Source organism: Mirounga leonina, unplaced genomic scaffold (genome assembly GCF_011800145.1).
Source record: "Mirounga leonina isolate KUSES-001 unplaced genomic scaffold, KU_Mleo_1.0 Mir_204, whole genome shotgun sequence".
Taxonomy (NCBI): domain Eukaryota; kingdom Metazoa; phylum Chordata; class Mammalia; order Carnivora; family Phocidae; genus Mirounga; species Mirounga leonina.
The window spans coordinates 3,542,141-3,557,622 of NW_023270513.1; the positions used below are offsets into that span (position 1 = coordinate 3,542,141).

Here is a 15,482-nt window from a genome sequence, read left to right on the forward strand (position 1 = left end):
TTCTTTGAACATAAACAAAATACCATCAGTTTTTCCTGGCTCTGGAATGAGCTTTCAGAATCATGTGCTGTTCTCTAGTTTCCAGCTGGGTGCCTTTGCTGGGGGTTCACAAATATGAAGCAACAGGCCTTATCCCGAGGATCAGCAGTATGCACCCAAAGATGCCAGGGTGCTTTTGCTCCCAGGAGATGCTGCAGGCCGGGGCGGGGGCTCGCGGCCTATGGGGCCAAGTTTTCGATCTTCTCTTCCCTCCCAATGACTTGCCTGTGGTTGATGATTGACTGCTTTCCCAGGCAAACGTAAAATTCCTTATCAAAATCATGGTACCTTTGAGATATTGGCCATACCGTGTTCTGACTGCCCCTGGAACCTGTCCCTGTCTGCTCACTTCATGACAAATGTGATCTGTCTTCTGCCAGGCTGGGAGTGCTGGGGAACAGAGGACAGGAGGTATGGACAGCGTTTCCCAGAAGTCTGATCTGACATGGCTAAGCCAGCTCGCAGAGGGGGCGATGGAGGTAGAGTGGCTGGAGCCCATCAGGGGGCAAAATGGCACCCAGTATCGACCCCTCTAGAGTTGTGGCTTTAGGGTGGGGTAGGTTGGTTAGGAAATCCAGGACAATAGTTTTCTGGAGTTGTTCTGGAGTCAGGCACGGTCTGGGGACCTTCTGGGCTTGGCCTTTGGCCTAGAGTTCTGTGTCCCACACAAGTGGTAGGGAATCATCATGCTGCCTGTGGGGCCTTCTGGAATCCTGTTGAATAACAGGATTTTCGGGGAGGCACAATGATAAGCAGGGTAACAAGTCTCTGGTCTTGAGTTTGGACTTTTGCTCTGGTCGTTTTACTAAAAAAGGATCCCTCTGCACCGCCTTCAAAATCTATTTGGAATCCAAGCACTTCTCACCACCTCCATGGCTACCATTGCTGCCACCCTAGTACAAGCCATCATCCCATCTTGCCCATCACCAGTCTCCTCAAGTGATGCTACTAGTTTTTTTAGATTTTTAATTTATTTATTTGAGGGAGAGAATGAGAGAGCACAAGCAGGGGGAGCGGCAGAGGGAGAGGGAGAAGCAGGCTCCCCGCTGAGCAAGGAGCCCAATCAGGTCTCGATCCCAGGACTCCGGGATCATGACCCGAGCCAAAGGCAGATGCCCAACCAACTGAGCCACCCAGACACCCCAAGTGATGCTATTAAAGCCTAGTTTGAATATGTCAATCTTTTGCTCAGCATCCTCCAACTGCTCCCCATCTCAGTCACAGGAAAAGCTAAAGTCTTCATGGTAGCCTGCAAGAGCCTCATAATCTGCCCCCACCTTATGTCCTTGACATTATCTTCTACAAATTCCTCTGTCACCTCCTCCATTCCAGCCATACTTGTCTCCTGATCCTTCTTTAAAGCCTTTCGGGCATGTTTGTGCTTTGTACTTGTTTTTCCTTCTGCCAAGAATGGATTTTTTTCCCCAGAGTGGCAGTCAGGATCCTGGGAGCGAGTGGTTATGGGAACAAGGGAAAGGTTGCTGTGTGGAGAGGGCCACCTGGAAGGGGCTGTGGTCTTCGGTGGAGGGATGCAGCCAACCCATGATGAACCTGCCCAGAGAGAGCTGATGAAATAAAATCTCACCTTCTTTTTCTTTCTGATCTCCTTGCAGGTGCCTCCCATTGGTCAAACCTAACCCGAAGCCAGAGGGCAAGGGAACCTGTTGATGCAGTCCATACAGGTCAGCCTACCAGGGCACACAGCTGGGTGGAGAAGGGTGGAGAAGATCTGGTGGGGGGAAATGGAAGACATCCAGAACCACTGGATATTTTTGTAGCTGGCTCTCTGACTTCCTTCAGATCTCCACCAAAACGTTACCTTCTCAGTGAGGCCTTCTCCACCATTTCTAAAATTTCAACCCCCGGCACCCAACACCTTATATCCTCTTTCCAGGCTATTTTTTTTTTCCCCATGGCACTTAATACCACCTAACATATAATTTATTTATCTTGTTTATCATCTGCTCCCTGACTAGAACGAGAGCCCCATGAGGGCAGGGACTTTGTTTTAGTCACTGAGAGTGATCAGTGTCTAGAATAGACTACCTGGCACATAGTAGGTGCTCAATAAATATATGGTGAATGAATGGATGCTCTCAGGGACCACCCTACTGTGAGTCTGCTCTCAGCCAAGCTGGGTATAGGTATCCAATTGTTGCTCATGCCCGCTGCTCTCAGTTGCCTCCAAAGAGGCTCAACGGCTGCCATGTTTTGGGGTCAGAGGGTAGGGGAGGTCTTTGCTACTCCCAAGATTGACACTTGCGTGACATTTTGTTGACTTGAACCTGACGGAAACTACTATTGCATTGATTAGTGTGGGCTGAGCTTTGTGTGTTTTTTAAGTTGTCAGCAGCAGTGGATAGGTTCATGGTCATGGGCACATTGGCCCTTCTGGGTGGTATTTCCATACTTCAAAGGTAGTACGCGTGGGCCTGTCTCCAAGCTGGGTAAGCTCAGGAGCCACTTCCTTGAGGCTCAAGGGCAAGGGGTTCGTGAGCTGGGTCTTCTGGCCCTGGTGGTGGTGAAGCAGGGATTGGTTGGTTCAGGACAAGCAAAACAAGTTTGGATTCCTAGAACATTGTAGCTGTGTCCGGGATAATGTTTTCACTACACGAGTAGCATATGAATATATTCTCACTGTGAAAAAAAAAAATCCAGCTACAGTTCAAAATCCTCTTTCCTCCCCAACTCTGTTCCCCAGGGGAAACCACTGTTACCAGGGTAGAGTGCCCTCTCCCACATCTTTTTCTATGTATACATAGTGTGGTTGTGTGTGGGTATTTAAAGATAAATGCTAGTAGATACCGATTGATAACTTACTTTTTTCACTCAACAATTTATCTTGGAGGGGCGCCTGGGTGGCTCAGTCATTAAGTGTCTGCCTTCAGCTCAGGTCATGATCTCAGGGTCCTGGGATTGAGCCCCACATCAGGCTCCCTGCTCAGTGGGGAGTCTGCTTCTCCTTCTCCCTCTGCCCTTCTCCCCCCGCCCCCGCTCATGCTCTCTCTCTCTGTTTCTCTCTCAAATAAATAAATAAAATCTTTTTAAAAAAACAATATATCTTAGACACCTTGCCATGTTAGGACACACGGATCTAATGCATTCTCTTTTCATTAAATTGTGAGATAACTCTAGACTCACTTGCAGTTTAAGAAATAATAGAGAAATCCCATAGACCCTTCACCCAGTTTTCCTCAATGGCGACCTCCTGCAAACCTAGAGCGCAGTATCGTAAGCAGGACGACCTCAGTGCAGTCAAGATACAGAAGATTTCCATCATCCAAGGATCCTTCAAGGTCCCCTTTCAGAGCTATGCTCACTTTCCTCCCAGCCCTACCTCCTGCTTAACCTCTGGCAACCACTCATCTGTTCTCCATTTCTAAAATTAGGTCATTTCAATAATGTTATGTAAATAGAATCATACAGTAGATAACCTTTTGGGGATTGTTTGTTTTCTTTTGTCAGCTGAATTATCTGGAGATTCATCCAGGTTGTTGTGTGTATCAATATTCTGTTCCTTTCTATGGCCAAGTAGTTTTCCATGGCCGGGATATACCTCACGTAGTTTATCCATTTGCCCATCGAAGGACACCTGCATTGTTCCCAGTTTCTTGGCTATTATAAATAAAGCTGCTACGAACAGTCATAAAACAGGTTTCTATGTGGACAGTTTTCATTTCTCTGGGAGACATGTACAAAAATGCAAGTGCCAGCTCACACTGTAGTTGCAAGGGTAGCTTTTAAAGTTACTTGCCAGGGACACCTGGGTGGCTCAGTCAGTTAAGCGTCTGCCTTCGGCTCAGGTCATGATCCCAGGGTCCTGGGATCGAGCCCCGCATCGGGCTCCCTGCTCAGCGGGAAGCCTGCTTCTCCCTCAGCCTGCCACTTCCTCTGCTTGTGTGCGCTCTCTCTCTCTCTCTCTCTCTCTCTCTCTCTCTCTCTCTCGCTGACAAATAAATAAAATCTTTAAAAAAATAAAGTAGCTTGGCAAACTGTTTTACTCAATGGCCATATCATTTTACATTCCTATCAGCAATGTATGAGGGATCCAGTTTCTTGGCATCTTCACCGGAATCTGGTGTGGTCACTATTTTTTTTAGCCACTCTGATAGGTGTGTGGTGATATCTTCTTGTGGTTTTAATTTGCACGTCCCTAATGGCAAGCGATTGAACATCTTTTCATGTGCTTACTTGCCATCCATATATCCTTTTCAGTGAATTGACTGTTCATGTCACGTTTTGATTGTTAAGCAGAAGGTCTAGCTCTAGATTCCAAACATATTTCTTTTTCTAAAAATTTCATTTTCCGCTTCACATTTAAGTTTGTGATGCATTTTCCAGCTTTATTGAGATATATTTGACATGGAATATTGTGTAAGTTTAAGGTTTATAATGTGATTGATACACATATATATTGCAAAATGATCGCCACAATAAGGTTAGTTTGTGATGCATTTTCCAGCTTTATTGAGATATATTTGACATGGAATATTGTGTAAGTTTAAGGTTTATAATGTGATTGTCTGATACACATATGTATTGCAAAATGATCACCACAATAAGGTTAGTTTGTGATGCATTTTAAGTTGATTTTTTTTTGAGAGAGAGTGCGTGTGCACACATGTGCACACGCAAGCCTGGGTAGGGGAGAGGCTGAGGGAGAGGGAGAGAGAGAATCTTAAGCAGACTCCATGCCCAGTGCAGAGCTGGACGCAGGGCTGGATTGATCTTACAACCCAGAGATCATGACCTGAGCTGAAATGAAGAGTAGGAAGCTTAACTGACTGAGCCACCCAGGCGCCCCTTAGGTTGATTTTTTAAGGCATGAAACAGGTTGCCTTAGTTTCCAGAGACTGCCATGAACTTGGTAGCTTGAAATAAGACAAATGTATTTTCTCACGGTTGTGGAGGCTAGAGGTCTAAAAGCAAAGTGTCAGCAGGGCCATGGTCTCTTTGGAGGCTCTAGGAGGAAATCCTTCCATGCCTCTTCCAGCTTCTGCCAACAGTCCTTGGCCTCCTTATTTTGTGGCCACATCACTCCGACCTCTGCCTTCATCTTAACATCAACTTCTCTGTATTTCATAAGGATATTTGTTGTTGGATTTAGGGCCCACTTGAGTAATCCAAAATAATCGTCTCATCTCAAGATCCAGGACTTAATGACATCTGCAAAGACCTGTTTTCCAGATAAGGTAACAGTCACAGGTTCTGGGGATAAGGATGTGGAAATATCCCACTACACAGGTCAAGGTTCACTGTTTTGCCTATGTGCAGTAGCTCTAGCATTATTTGAAAAGGCCATCTTTCTTCCATCGAATTGCTTTTGCACCTTTGTTGAGAATGAGCTGGGCATATTTGTGGAGGTATATTTCTGGGTTCTCTACTCTGCTCTGCTGAGCTATGTATCTATTCCCCCACCGGGACCATACAGTCTTTATTATTGTAGCTACGTAATAAGTTTTAAAATTGGGTAGAGTGATGCCTCCCCATTTTCTCCTTCTTTTGCAAAATTATTTGGCTATTCTAGTTCCTCTGATTTTCCGTATAAATTTTAGAATAAGCTGGTCTGTCTAAAATACCCTCCTGAAATTTTGATAGGAATTTCTCTAAATCTGTATATAAATCTAAGGGAGGATTGACATCTTTACTATGTCGAGTCCTCTAATCCACAAACAACCTGTATTTCTCAATTTATTTAGATCTTCCTTGAGTTTTTTCATGAGCATTTTGTAGTTTTTGTAGCATACAAGTCCTATACATGTTTTGTTACATTTGCACTTAAAGTATTTCATTTTGAGAAATTGTAAGCAGTATTGTATTTTTAATTTTGGCATCCATTTGTTCATTGCTAGCATCTGGAGATTCATCCAGGTTGTTGTGTGTATCAATATTCTGTTCCTTTCTATGGCCAAGTAGTTTTCCATGGCCGGGATATACCTCACGTAGTTTATCCATTTGCCCATCGAAGGACACCTGCAAGCCTGGGTAGGGGAGAGGTATATATTTTTATTGAGATATATTTGACATGGAATATTGTGTAAGTTTAAGGTTTATAATGTGATTGTCTGATACACATATGTATTGCAAAATTCTAGCATATAGAAATACGATTTATTTGTCTCTGCTTCTCTTGTATCCTGCAACCTCACTGAACTCGCTTGTTAGTGCTAGGAATTGTTTTGTAGCTCGTTGGGATTTTCTTCATACACCATCCTGTCATCTCCAAATAGGGACGGCTTTATTTCTTCCTTTGCACTTTGTATGCCTTTCATTTCCTTTTCTTGCCTGATTGTACTGGCCGGACCTTCCAGCACTAGGCTGAATTAGAGTAGGGAAGGCAGACATCTGTTAGAGAACAAAAACTCAACTGAGTAGATCTGAAAATCTCATTGGCTTTCTCAGGTGATTCATGAATCGGGCAGCATCCCATCTAGCAAACAGAGGGGAGCTCTGAGGAGTTGTACAAAATGGAAGGTTTTTGTAGGAAGGAACATGGGACAAGAAGTCATCATCAAAAGAAAGGAAAAGATTGTTTCGGGCAAGTTTGCAGTACCTTAGGGGGAAGGGCAGGGTGTCTTACTAGGTGGATTACCTCAGCTTCCTTTGAGTAATGGAGAACCCATGTGACAGATTACCCCATTGGTGCTGATCAGAAAATTCCTGACTGACTGGTTAAGACTACATTTCTAAGGGAGGTTGAAAGTACAGTTAGGTTACATATTAAGCTCTGGTTTGGTGACTTGGCCTAAGTGCCGCCATTTGGGGGCCTGTGGTTTTCTTTTTAGTACATCCTTGCCTTGTTCCTAATCTGAGGAGGAAAGTATTCAGTCTTTCACCATTAAGTTTAGTGTTATCTGTAAGTTTTTTATAGATGCTCTTTTTCATATTGAGGAAATTCCTTCTTTTCCTATTTCTGAAAGGCTCTTTTTTTTTTTATCATAATGGATGCTGGATTTTGTTAAGTGCTTTTTTTGCACTGATATAATTATGTGATTGCTCTTATTTAGTCTGTTAATATGGTGGATTACATTGATTTATTTTGAGATATTGAAACTGTCTTGCATCCCTGGAATGGACCCCTCTTCTTCTTTCATATTACTGAATTCTATTTGCTAATGTTGTATTGGGAAGTTCTGCTTCTTTATTCATGAGGGATATTGGTTTATAGTTTTCTTTTGTGTGTGTGACTGTCATCTGGTTTTGACATCAAGATGATAGTAGTTTCAGGGGCGCCTGGGTAGCTCAGTTGGTTAAGAGTCCGACTCTTGATTTCAGCTCAGGTCATGATCTCAGGGTCATGGGATGGAGCCCTGCACTGGGCTGCACACTGAGCATGGAGCCTACTTAAGATTCTCTCTCTCCCTCTCTGCACCTCCCCCTCCCACCCCGCTCACACTCTCTTGCTCTCAAAAAAAAAAAAGGTAACAGTAGTTTCATAAAATAAGTTGGAAAGCATTTTTCCTCTCCCATTTTCTTTCTTTTTTTTTTAAGATTTTATTTATTTATTTGACAGAGAGAGAGAGAGAGCAAGAGAGCGAGGACAAGCAGGGGGAGTGGGAGAGGGAGAAGCAGGCTTCCCACTGAGCAGGGAGCCCGATGCGGGGCTCGATCCCAGGACCCTGGGATTATGACCTGAGCTGAAGGCAGACGCTTAACGACTGAGCCACCCAGGCGCCCCTCCTCTCCTATTTTCTGGAAGAGATGGTGCAGGATTGGTATAAACATTTGGTAGAATTCTCCAGTGAAACCAGGAATTTCTTTTTGGGGCATTTAAAAATTATGAATTCAATTTTCTTAATAGTTATAGGGTTATTCAAATCATCTATTTCCTATCGAGTGATTTTGGGGAGTTTGTGTCTTTCAAGGACTTGGTTAGATTCATCAAAATTTTCAAAGTGTATAGAGTTGTTAGTATTTCCTCACTATCCTTTTGATTTCTGAAGGGTTTGCTGTGATATTCATTTGGTTCCTGATATTAGTAACTTGTGTTCTATCTCTCTTTCTTCTTTGTGTTACTGGAGTTTGTCAATTTCACTGATGTTTTCAAAGACCCAGCTCTTTGTTTCATTGATTTTCTCTAATTGTTTTCCTGTTTTCAATTTTATTGATTTCTCCTCTTATTTTAATTTCCTGTCTTCTGTTTGCTTTGGCTCTGTTTTCCTCCTTTTTTCCCTAGTTCTTAAGGTAGGAAATTAGATTATTGATTTGAGACCTTTTCTCTTTTCTAGTATAAGCATCTGGTCCTATAGATTTCCCCTTAATGAGCACTGCTTTAGTTGCTTCCCACAAATTTTGGGATGATGTATCTTCATTTTCATTCAGTTCAATGTATTTTTAAAATTTCTCTTGAGACTTCATCTCTGACCCACGGGTTATTTGGAACTGTGTTGTTTAGTTTTCACGTGGTTAGACATTTTCCTGCAGTCTCTCTGTCATTATTGATTTCTAGTTGGATTTCATCGTGGTTACAGAACACATTCCATTTTCTTTTCATTGCTTAATTTGTCAAGATTTGTTTCATGGCACAGGATGTGGTCTAACATAGTCTGTGCCCCACGGACACTTGAAAAGAATGGGTATTATTCTCTTTTTGGATGGAGTGCTCTATAAATGATTGGATCCTGTTGGGTGAGGGTGTTGCTGAGGTCTATATCCTTGCTGATTTTCCGTCTGGGAGGTCTATCCCAGCTCCCCAGTCAGCCTTCTCTGACGTCACCCCAATAGGGAGGTTTGCGGTGCCTAGCTACAGCTTAGCAAGGGTAGAAGTCTATGTTTTCAACCTTTCCTTTGCAGATGAGTTTGGGGATGGGGCCACATTTTTTTTCTTCCTGTGTCTGACTGAAGTAAAGTAGTTATTGCCTAGAATTCTCTGCCTGGCTAGTCTACCTCCTTTTCTGGTCCTTTGGTTAGAGACACAGGCTTTTTGGTTTGGGTTTGGGTTTTGTCAGCACCCATTGGTGCTTCCAGATTGCTGGCTTTCTGAGCTTCAACTCTGGGATATATGAAGCAAAACAGAGATCCAGGGAACATACCACCATGTCATTCCTCGACTCCGGAGGTCTCTTACTGGTGTAACTTCTTCCCTCCATCTTTCAGAGTCTTCCGTGATGTTTTATTTATAATGTCAAGGAGTTTTGGGTGTACTTACTTAGTTTTTAGTTTATAGTTTTACTTAGTGGGAGGAATAAGGAAATGTATATCTACTCTGTCTTCCCAGAAGGAGGAGTCCTGACTTAATCTTTTAAAATGTTACATAATTTTGCAGAGTATGACTTTCAGCAGTTTATTTAACTGTTTACCTATTTTATGAACTCAGATCGTTTCTAAACTTTGATGGTTGGTATTTCCACCAGCATTCATTCAATAAATATTTGTGTGCATGCACAAGAGTTTCTTTAGGGTAGGTGCTGAGAAGCAGAGTTGCTGCGTAATAGGGGATGTGCATTTTACATACTAATAGATGCTTCCAAATTCCCTCCAGTAATTCTGTACTCTACACGGTAGTATATGAGAGTAGCAGTTTTGCTCACCTCCATGCCAACAGTTGATATAATCAAACATTTAATTACCAGTGTGATGGGTGAAAGATGGCATCTGATGGTTGTTTTCACTTGCTTTTCCTTGACTAGAAGTCGAGCATTTTTTCAAATGTCTGTTGGCTATTTGTAACTCTCCTTCTGAATTGACTGACCGTATACTTTGCCATATTTCTTTTGGGTTGTTTGCCTTTTTTATTGATTTACAGAATCAATATAGATAGATAGATGTAGATAGGTATCATTGATGTCAATATATATATGTATAGAGATTAACTTCTGACCTAATACATATATTGCAAATAATATACTTCTCCCAGTTTATCATTTGTCTTTTACCTTTATTGATGGTGTCTTTTGTCTAAGAAATTTTTTTTGATGGAAGTTCAGATTTATCAACCATGCCTTTATGCCTTTTGTGTTGTGTATATGTGTTGTTTAAAAAGCATTTCTCTACACCGAAGTCACAAATATATGCATCTACATATTTTTTATTGTATTACAGGTATGTTTTATTTTTTATATTTAGTTGTTCAGCTATCTGAAATCATGCTTGCGTGCATGTGTGCGTGTGTGTGTGCTTGTTTAGTATGCCAGAGGGATCTAATTTAGTTTTTTTCCAAATGAAAAGCCAGTTGTTCCAATACTTTGTATTGAATAGTCCATCCTTTCACCACTGGCTTGTAAATGCCACTAATATTATTTATTTAATATCTTTACATGTGTTGGTTTGGGGGCTTTCTGTTCTCTTTGACTCATTTATTTGTCTATTTCTGTGCCAATACCGTACCTTACTAATGAGGATAGATCTGATACCTGGTATAATAAATTATCCTTCATTGTCATTTTCCCCCAAAATCGTTTGAGCTTTTCTTGTGCATGTCCTCTTTCATATGCTTGTTTAAATCAGTGTGCCAGGTTCCACAAAAAATTCCTGTGGAGATATGCTTGGGATGGTAATGAGTTCACAGATTAATTTAGGGAGAATTGAAATATTTTCTCCTTTTTTCCACGCAACTTTTCCTCCTTCACAAAGAACACCAGGGGCCCATGTGAAAGGTGTTTGGGGCTAAATGACCCACACGAGACCCTCCCCCACATACACACACGTTTGTTTCTGTGTATTTGCAAAAGCCTGTACTTCAGACTCCAAGGGTAAATATTGATTAGAAACATGGACTTTTTGTGCCCACACTAGGTCTGTTGTTCAGTGGTACTCCTTAAGCGGGGGCAATCCTTTTCCTGATTAGAAAGAAACAAACAAAAAACCGCCCAAATTCTGGCTTGATAACATAGTTTGTTGGACTTCAAAGGAGCGGAGTGAGGAGTAGATGAGGTAGACAAGCATCACATAGAAACATTAGGAGACAGTGGGGTCATGATTTTCTTTTTTTTTTTTTTTTTAAGATTTTATTTACTTATTTGTCAGAGAGAGAGAGAGAGAGAGAGAGCGCGCACCAGCAGGGGGAGTGGCAGGCAGAGGGAGAAGCAGGCTTCCCCACTGAGTAAGGAGTCTGATGTGGGACTCGATCCCAGGACCCTGGGATCATGACCTGAGCCGAAGGCAGATGCCCAACCAACTGAGCCACCCAGGCGTCCCACTGGGATCATGATTTTCTATCCGGGAGAGCCCAGGATGACAGCAAGTATGAATGGTGGAGGAAGGGAAGAACCAGGAATTAGGAGCAGCCCCCTATTCCAAGCTGCTGGGATGTGAGGGTCAGGTCCTGAGGAACTATGGAACCACCCATTCCCAGCAGGGTGCTCTCCTTCGTTTCCATCTATATAGGGCAAGATGGGGAAGATGAACTGGGTTAATAGCTGGACCTAGTGGGCCTGATGTTCCGGACAGAATACAGTGGGGGTATGGAAGTTGTTCTACCTTTGGGTCCGCTGCTGACATAACACTCCCCAGTTCTGTAGAATTTCTGTCTTGGCGGGTTTGCTGATGCCTAGAAAATTTACCCTCAAATAAAAACGCCCCGTTCTTCCACAACAGAGCCATGCTGCCTGCCCAGCAGTATGTTCATTGTCACCAGCTGGCAACAGGCGCTCACAGCCGGTTAGAAGGTCTTGATCCTTGGCCTTGGGATAGAGCTGCCCCCTCAGTTGCTCTGGCAAACTGTAGGCCTAGAAGGATATCCAGTAGCATAAGGCAGGCTTGGCGTTTCACTGAAGCCCTCCAGACTTTTCCCAAGGAGCCTATAGGGGCTGGTTTAGGGGTTCTCGATGTGCAGATGCTGTCTGGGCAAGGAGCTCTGCCCTCCCCATGTTCCATCTGGCTGACAGGATGGACACTGCCCCAGGACATATGTATTCTCCCCCCCACACACACACACACAAGGTCATGGTCTCCAAAGCAGTAGTGGGGCCTAAGCCACCAGCACTACCCTGGGGATTTTAGCACCTAACAAGACCAACAAACCATCGCTCTAATAAAGAAGGCAAAATCAATTGCAGTAGATACCTTATGAGAGATACAAAGTCCTATGTGGATCTTACTTACCTCACTTTTTTTTTAAGGATTCTATTTATTGGAGGCACCTGGGTGGCTCGGTGGTTAAGCGTCTGCCTTCGGCTCAGGTCATGATCCCAGGGTTCTGGGATGGAGCCCCGCCTGGGGCTCCCTGCTCAGTGGGGAGCCTGCTTCTGCCCCTCCCCCTGCTCATGCTCTGTCTCTCTCCCTCTCTGTCTTAAATAAAATCTTTAAAAAAATAAGGATTCTATTTATTTATTTGAGAGAGGGAGAGAGAGAACGAGCAGGGAGGAGGGGCAGAGGGAGAAAGAGAGAAGGATACTCCCTGTTGAGCAGGGAGCCCAACGTGGGGCTCCATCCCAGGACCCAGAGATCATGACCTGAGCCAAAGGCGGACGCTTAACTGACTGAGCCACCCAGGCCCCCCTACTTACCTCACTTTTAAAATCCAATCTATCATTAACTCTTTTCCCACTCTTGGATCTGTTCCCCCCCCAACCCCATTTTCATGACTCTGATTTAGACCCTACTGAGTGCTACTGGACTACCATATGTCCATTTCACTGATCTGTTTTCCTTTGGTGCATCTTCCCAATTCAAAGCTCTGATCATGTCCTCTGCTCCACAATAAAACATGTTTACAGAGTCAAGCCCAGCACCCCCCTGACTTTCTTCTCAACTGCCATTGATACCTTCTCTTTTATTTGCCAAATCGTCGGTGTTTCTTATAGTGCTTGATTCTGAAGGTCCCCTAGGATGTGGTCCAACCTTCCCTTTCTGCCTATGTGTGTGTTGGGCGAGTGCTTAGGAGGACGCTGCAGCTTGATGCTGTGGACAGCGCACCTTAAACCCTGGAGTCAGATAACTGGTTAATCTAGCGCCCCCCCCCCCCCCCCCCGCTTCTTAGCTTCTTGACGCTGGCCCTCACCCCCTCTTTCTCGAATCCTCACTTTCCCATTCTGTGAAGGCCGCGTAAGAAAACGACCCCTATCTGAGACTAGTGGCAAAGACTCAGAGCGGTGGGGAGCGGGGCTTCCGGCTCCGGAAGCTTCCACGACGCGGGGCTTGGGGCAGGGTTAAGCGCGGGCTGGCGGAGCAGGTGCGGGCGCACAGCTGCCGTCGGGGGCCGCCGCGGGGCTGCTTTTCTGTCGTGCGCAGAGCCGCTCCGCGCGGCCGGGTGCGTCACCGAGCGCGTGCAGAGGCGGCCAGGCTGCGGGGGCGAGCGGCGCGATGAGTCACGGTCCCCTCGGCACCTCCGGAACAAGAGGCTCCTTGGAAGCGGCCCCGCTCCCGCCCGCGTTCCTCTCCCGCCGCACGGAACGGCCGAGGCAGCCCCGCGCCCGGCAGAGGGCGCTGCAGCGCAGCCGCTCCGGCCGCCGCACGGGCGGCCTCTGGCTCGGAGGAAAAGAACCCGGGGCCCAGGCGGTGGGCTGGGTGGGGAATGTCTCTGCAGCCCCGGCGGTGGCTTTGTTTTTGACACAGACGTGAAATGGACCCCAAAATGGTCAGCCCCTGTGCAGAGTGATGGAGCCGACGGGGTCCTACTGGAGAGGGCCTCTTCTTGCTTCCCGCAAGCTTTGGAGCAGAGTGGGTGGCAGCAGGCGACTCCCCCCCCCCCCCCCCCCGAGAGGGACCCTGATAGGGCCGGTCTCCCCTTTGCAAAATCGTTCTCCTTAGGTGGCGCAGCCCTTGATCTTCTCCCCTCGGACGTTTCCTACCCACGATGAAGGAGGTTACAGAGATTTGGGCTGATCGTAATGCAGGGCAGGAGAAAGCGCTCTGGCTGTCAGGGTACCAGGGTTTCAGCGCCAGCCCCATCTCGAGGGTGCTGTGTGACCTTGCCCATGCCATCATTCATTGATTCAGAAAACATTCACTGTGTCCACAAGGTACTAACGATAGGGGAGATGGAAGAGGCCAAAGCTATGAACAGACAATTATCCCACACATAAAACAGCTGTGCCTCACACAGCCCCCCACACACACACACACCTGGGTGATCCCTAAATATTTGTTGAAGGAGTAAGTGATATGACTTCATCACGGCACACTAGGGCAGGGACTTTTTGTCACTGATGTGTCTGTCCCAGGTGCCTACAACAGTGCCAGAAACATAGTGGGTGCTGAGTGGTTTGTCAAATGCACTGTAGAGGAATGCGTGGAGTTTTTTTTTTTTTTTAAAGATTTTATTTATTTATTTGAGAGAGAGCATGAGAGAGAGAGAGCACATGAGAGGAGGGAGGGTCAGAGGGAGAAGCAGACTCCCTGCCGAGCAGGGAGCCCGATGCGGGACTCGATCCTGGGACTCCAGGATCATGACCTGAGCCGAAGGCAGTCGCTTAACCAACTGAGCCACCCAGGCACCCACGTGGAGTTTTTTTGTGAGTACAGAGGGCACCTAATCCACAAGAGTATGTGACGCTTGAACCAAATCTTGAGGAAGAGTGCGTGTTAGCTGGGTACGCAGGGCCGGACAGGAGGGTGATACGGGCAGAGAGAAGAGCCTGTGCCAAGATACAGAGCCCTCTGTGTCCTCACCTGTCGGCACCTCGATTCCATCCTGTAAAAAAAAAAAGGACAGGGTTGGCCCTGTAGTAGCTCAGGTTCTTCTAGTTCTAAGAATCTCTGATCCTAGAAATGAGTACATTCACCCAGGTTAGGGCCCGACCAGTGCTGAGCAGCTTTGCATTCTGGGAGATCCAGGTTTTGACTTTGGCTCAGCCCAACTTCAGAATAAAGGCTTGGCGAACTCAGGCACCTCTTTTCCATCCCAGCACTCTCCTTTTCACTTTAGAAATCTCCCTCGAATCCCATACAATCAATTACACCACAAAAGTCAGCACTTCTTTGTATATTGCCATGATTTTCCTTTGTATTATTTGGGTTGTTGAAATAAAGCCTTTGTTAATTACAGATTTTTAAACTAACACAGGTTAATCATGGTCAACACGGAAAAGTATCACAGAAGAGAAGAAAAATCACCCATACTTTCACTAGCTGATATAGTTCCTTGAAGATTTGTTATTAAAATCCACATACATGGGGTGCCTGGGTGGCTCAGTAGGTTGAGCATCAGATGCTTGATTTCGGCTCAGGTCACGATCTCGTGGGTCCTGAGATTGAAACCCACACCGGGCTCCATGTTCAGTGGGGAGTCTGCTTGGGGAGTCTGCTCCTCCCCCCACTTGCACACTCTCTCTCTGTCTCTCTTTCTTTCTAAAATAAATACATAAATCTTTTTTAAAAATCCACATACATGTGAACTTGTAAAACCCACTGTCACAGACGGCTGCCCTGTGAGTTTTATATTCCCAACAAAGCATGAGCTGGGGGCAGTCCTCTCTTACCCTCCATTAGTTGTGTCTCTGATGGGAAGAGATGTTGGTTGGGACCCCAGAACTTCAGGGAAGAGATGTTGGCTGGGACCCCAA

The 15,482-nt window shown here is 45.3% G+C and overlaps 1 protein-coding gene across 1 annotated transcript in view; it reads left to right on the top strand.

Annotated features, from left to right (window-relative positions):
- Positions 1-479: 479 nt before the first annotated feature.
- Positions 480-15,482, top strand: part of LOC118026026 (NHS-like protein 2) — a 136,661-nt gene continuing 121,658 nt past the window's right edge. Inside the window, exons 1-2 of the mRNA XM_035028742.1 lie at positions 480-518; positions 1,653-1,721. Coding sequence (XP_034884633.1) covers positions 485-518; positions 1,653-1,721 — 103 coding nt within the window. The 5' untranslated portion in view covers positions 480-484. The remainder of the gene's footprint in view (positions 519-1,652; positions 1,722-15,482) is intronic.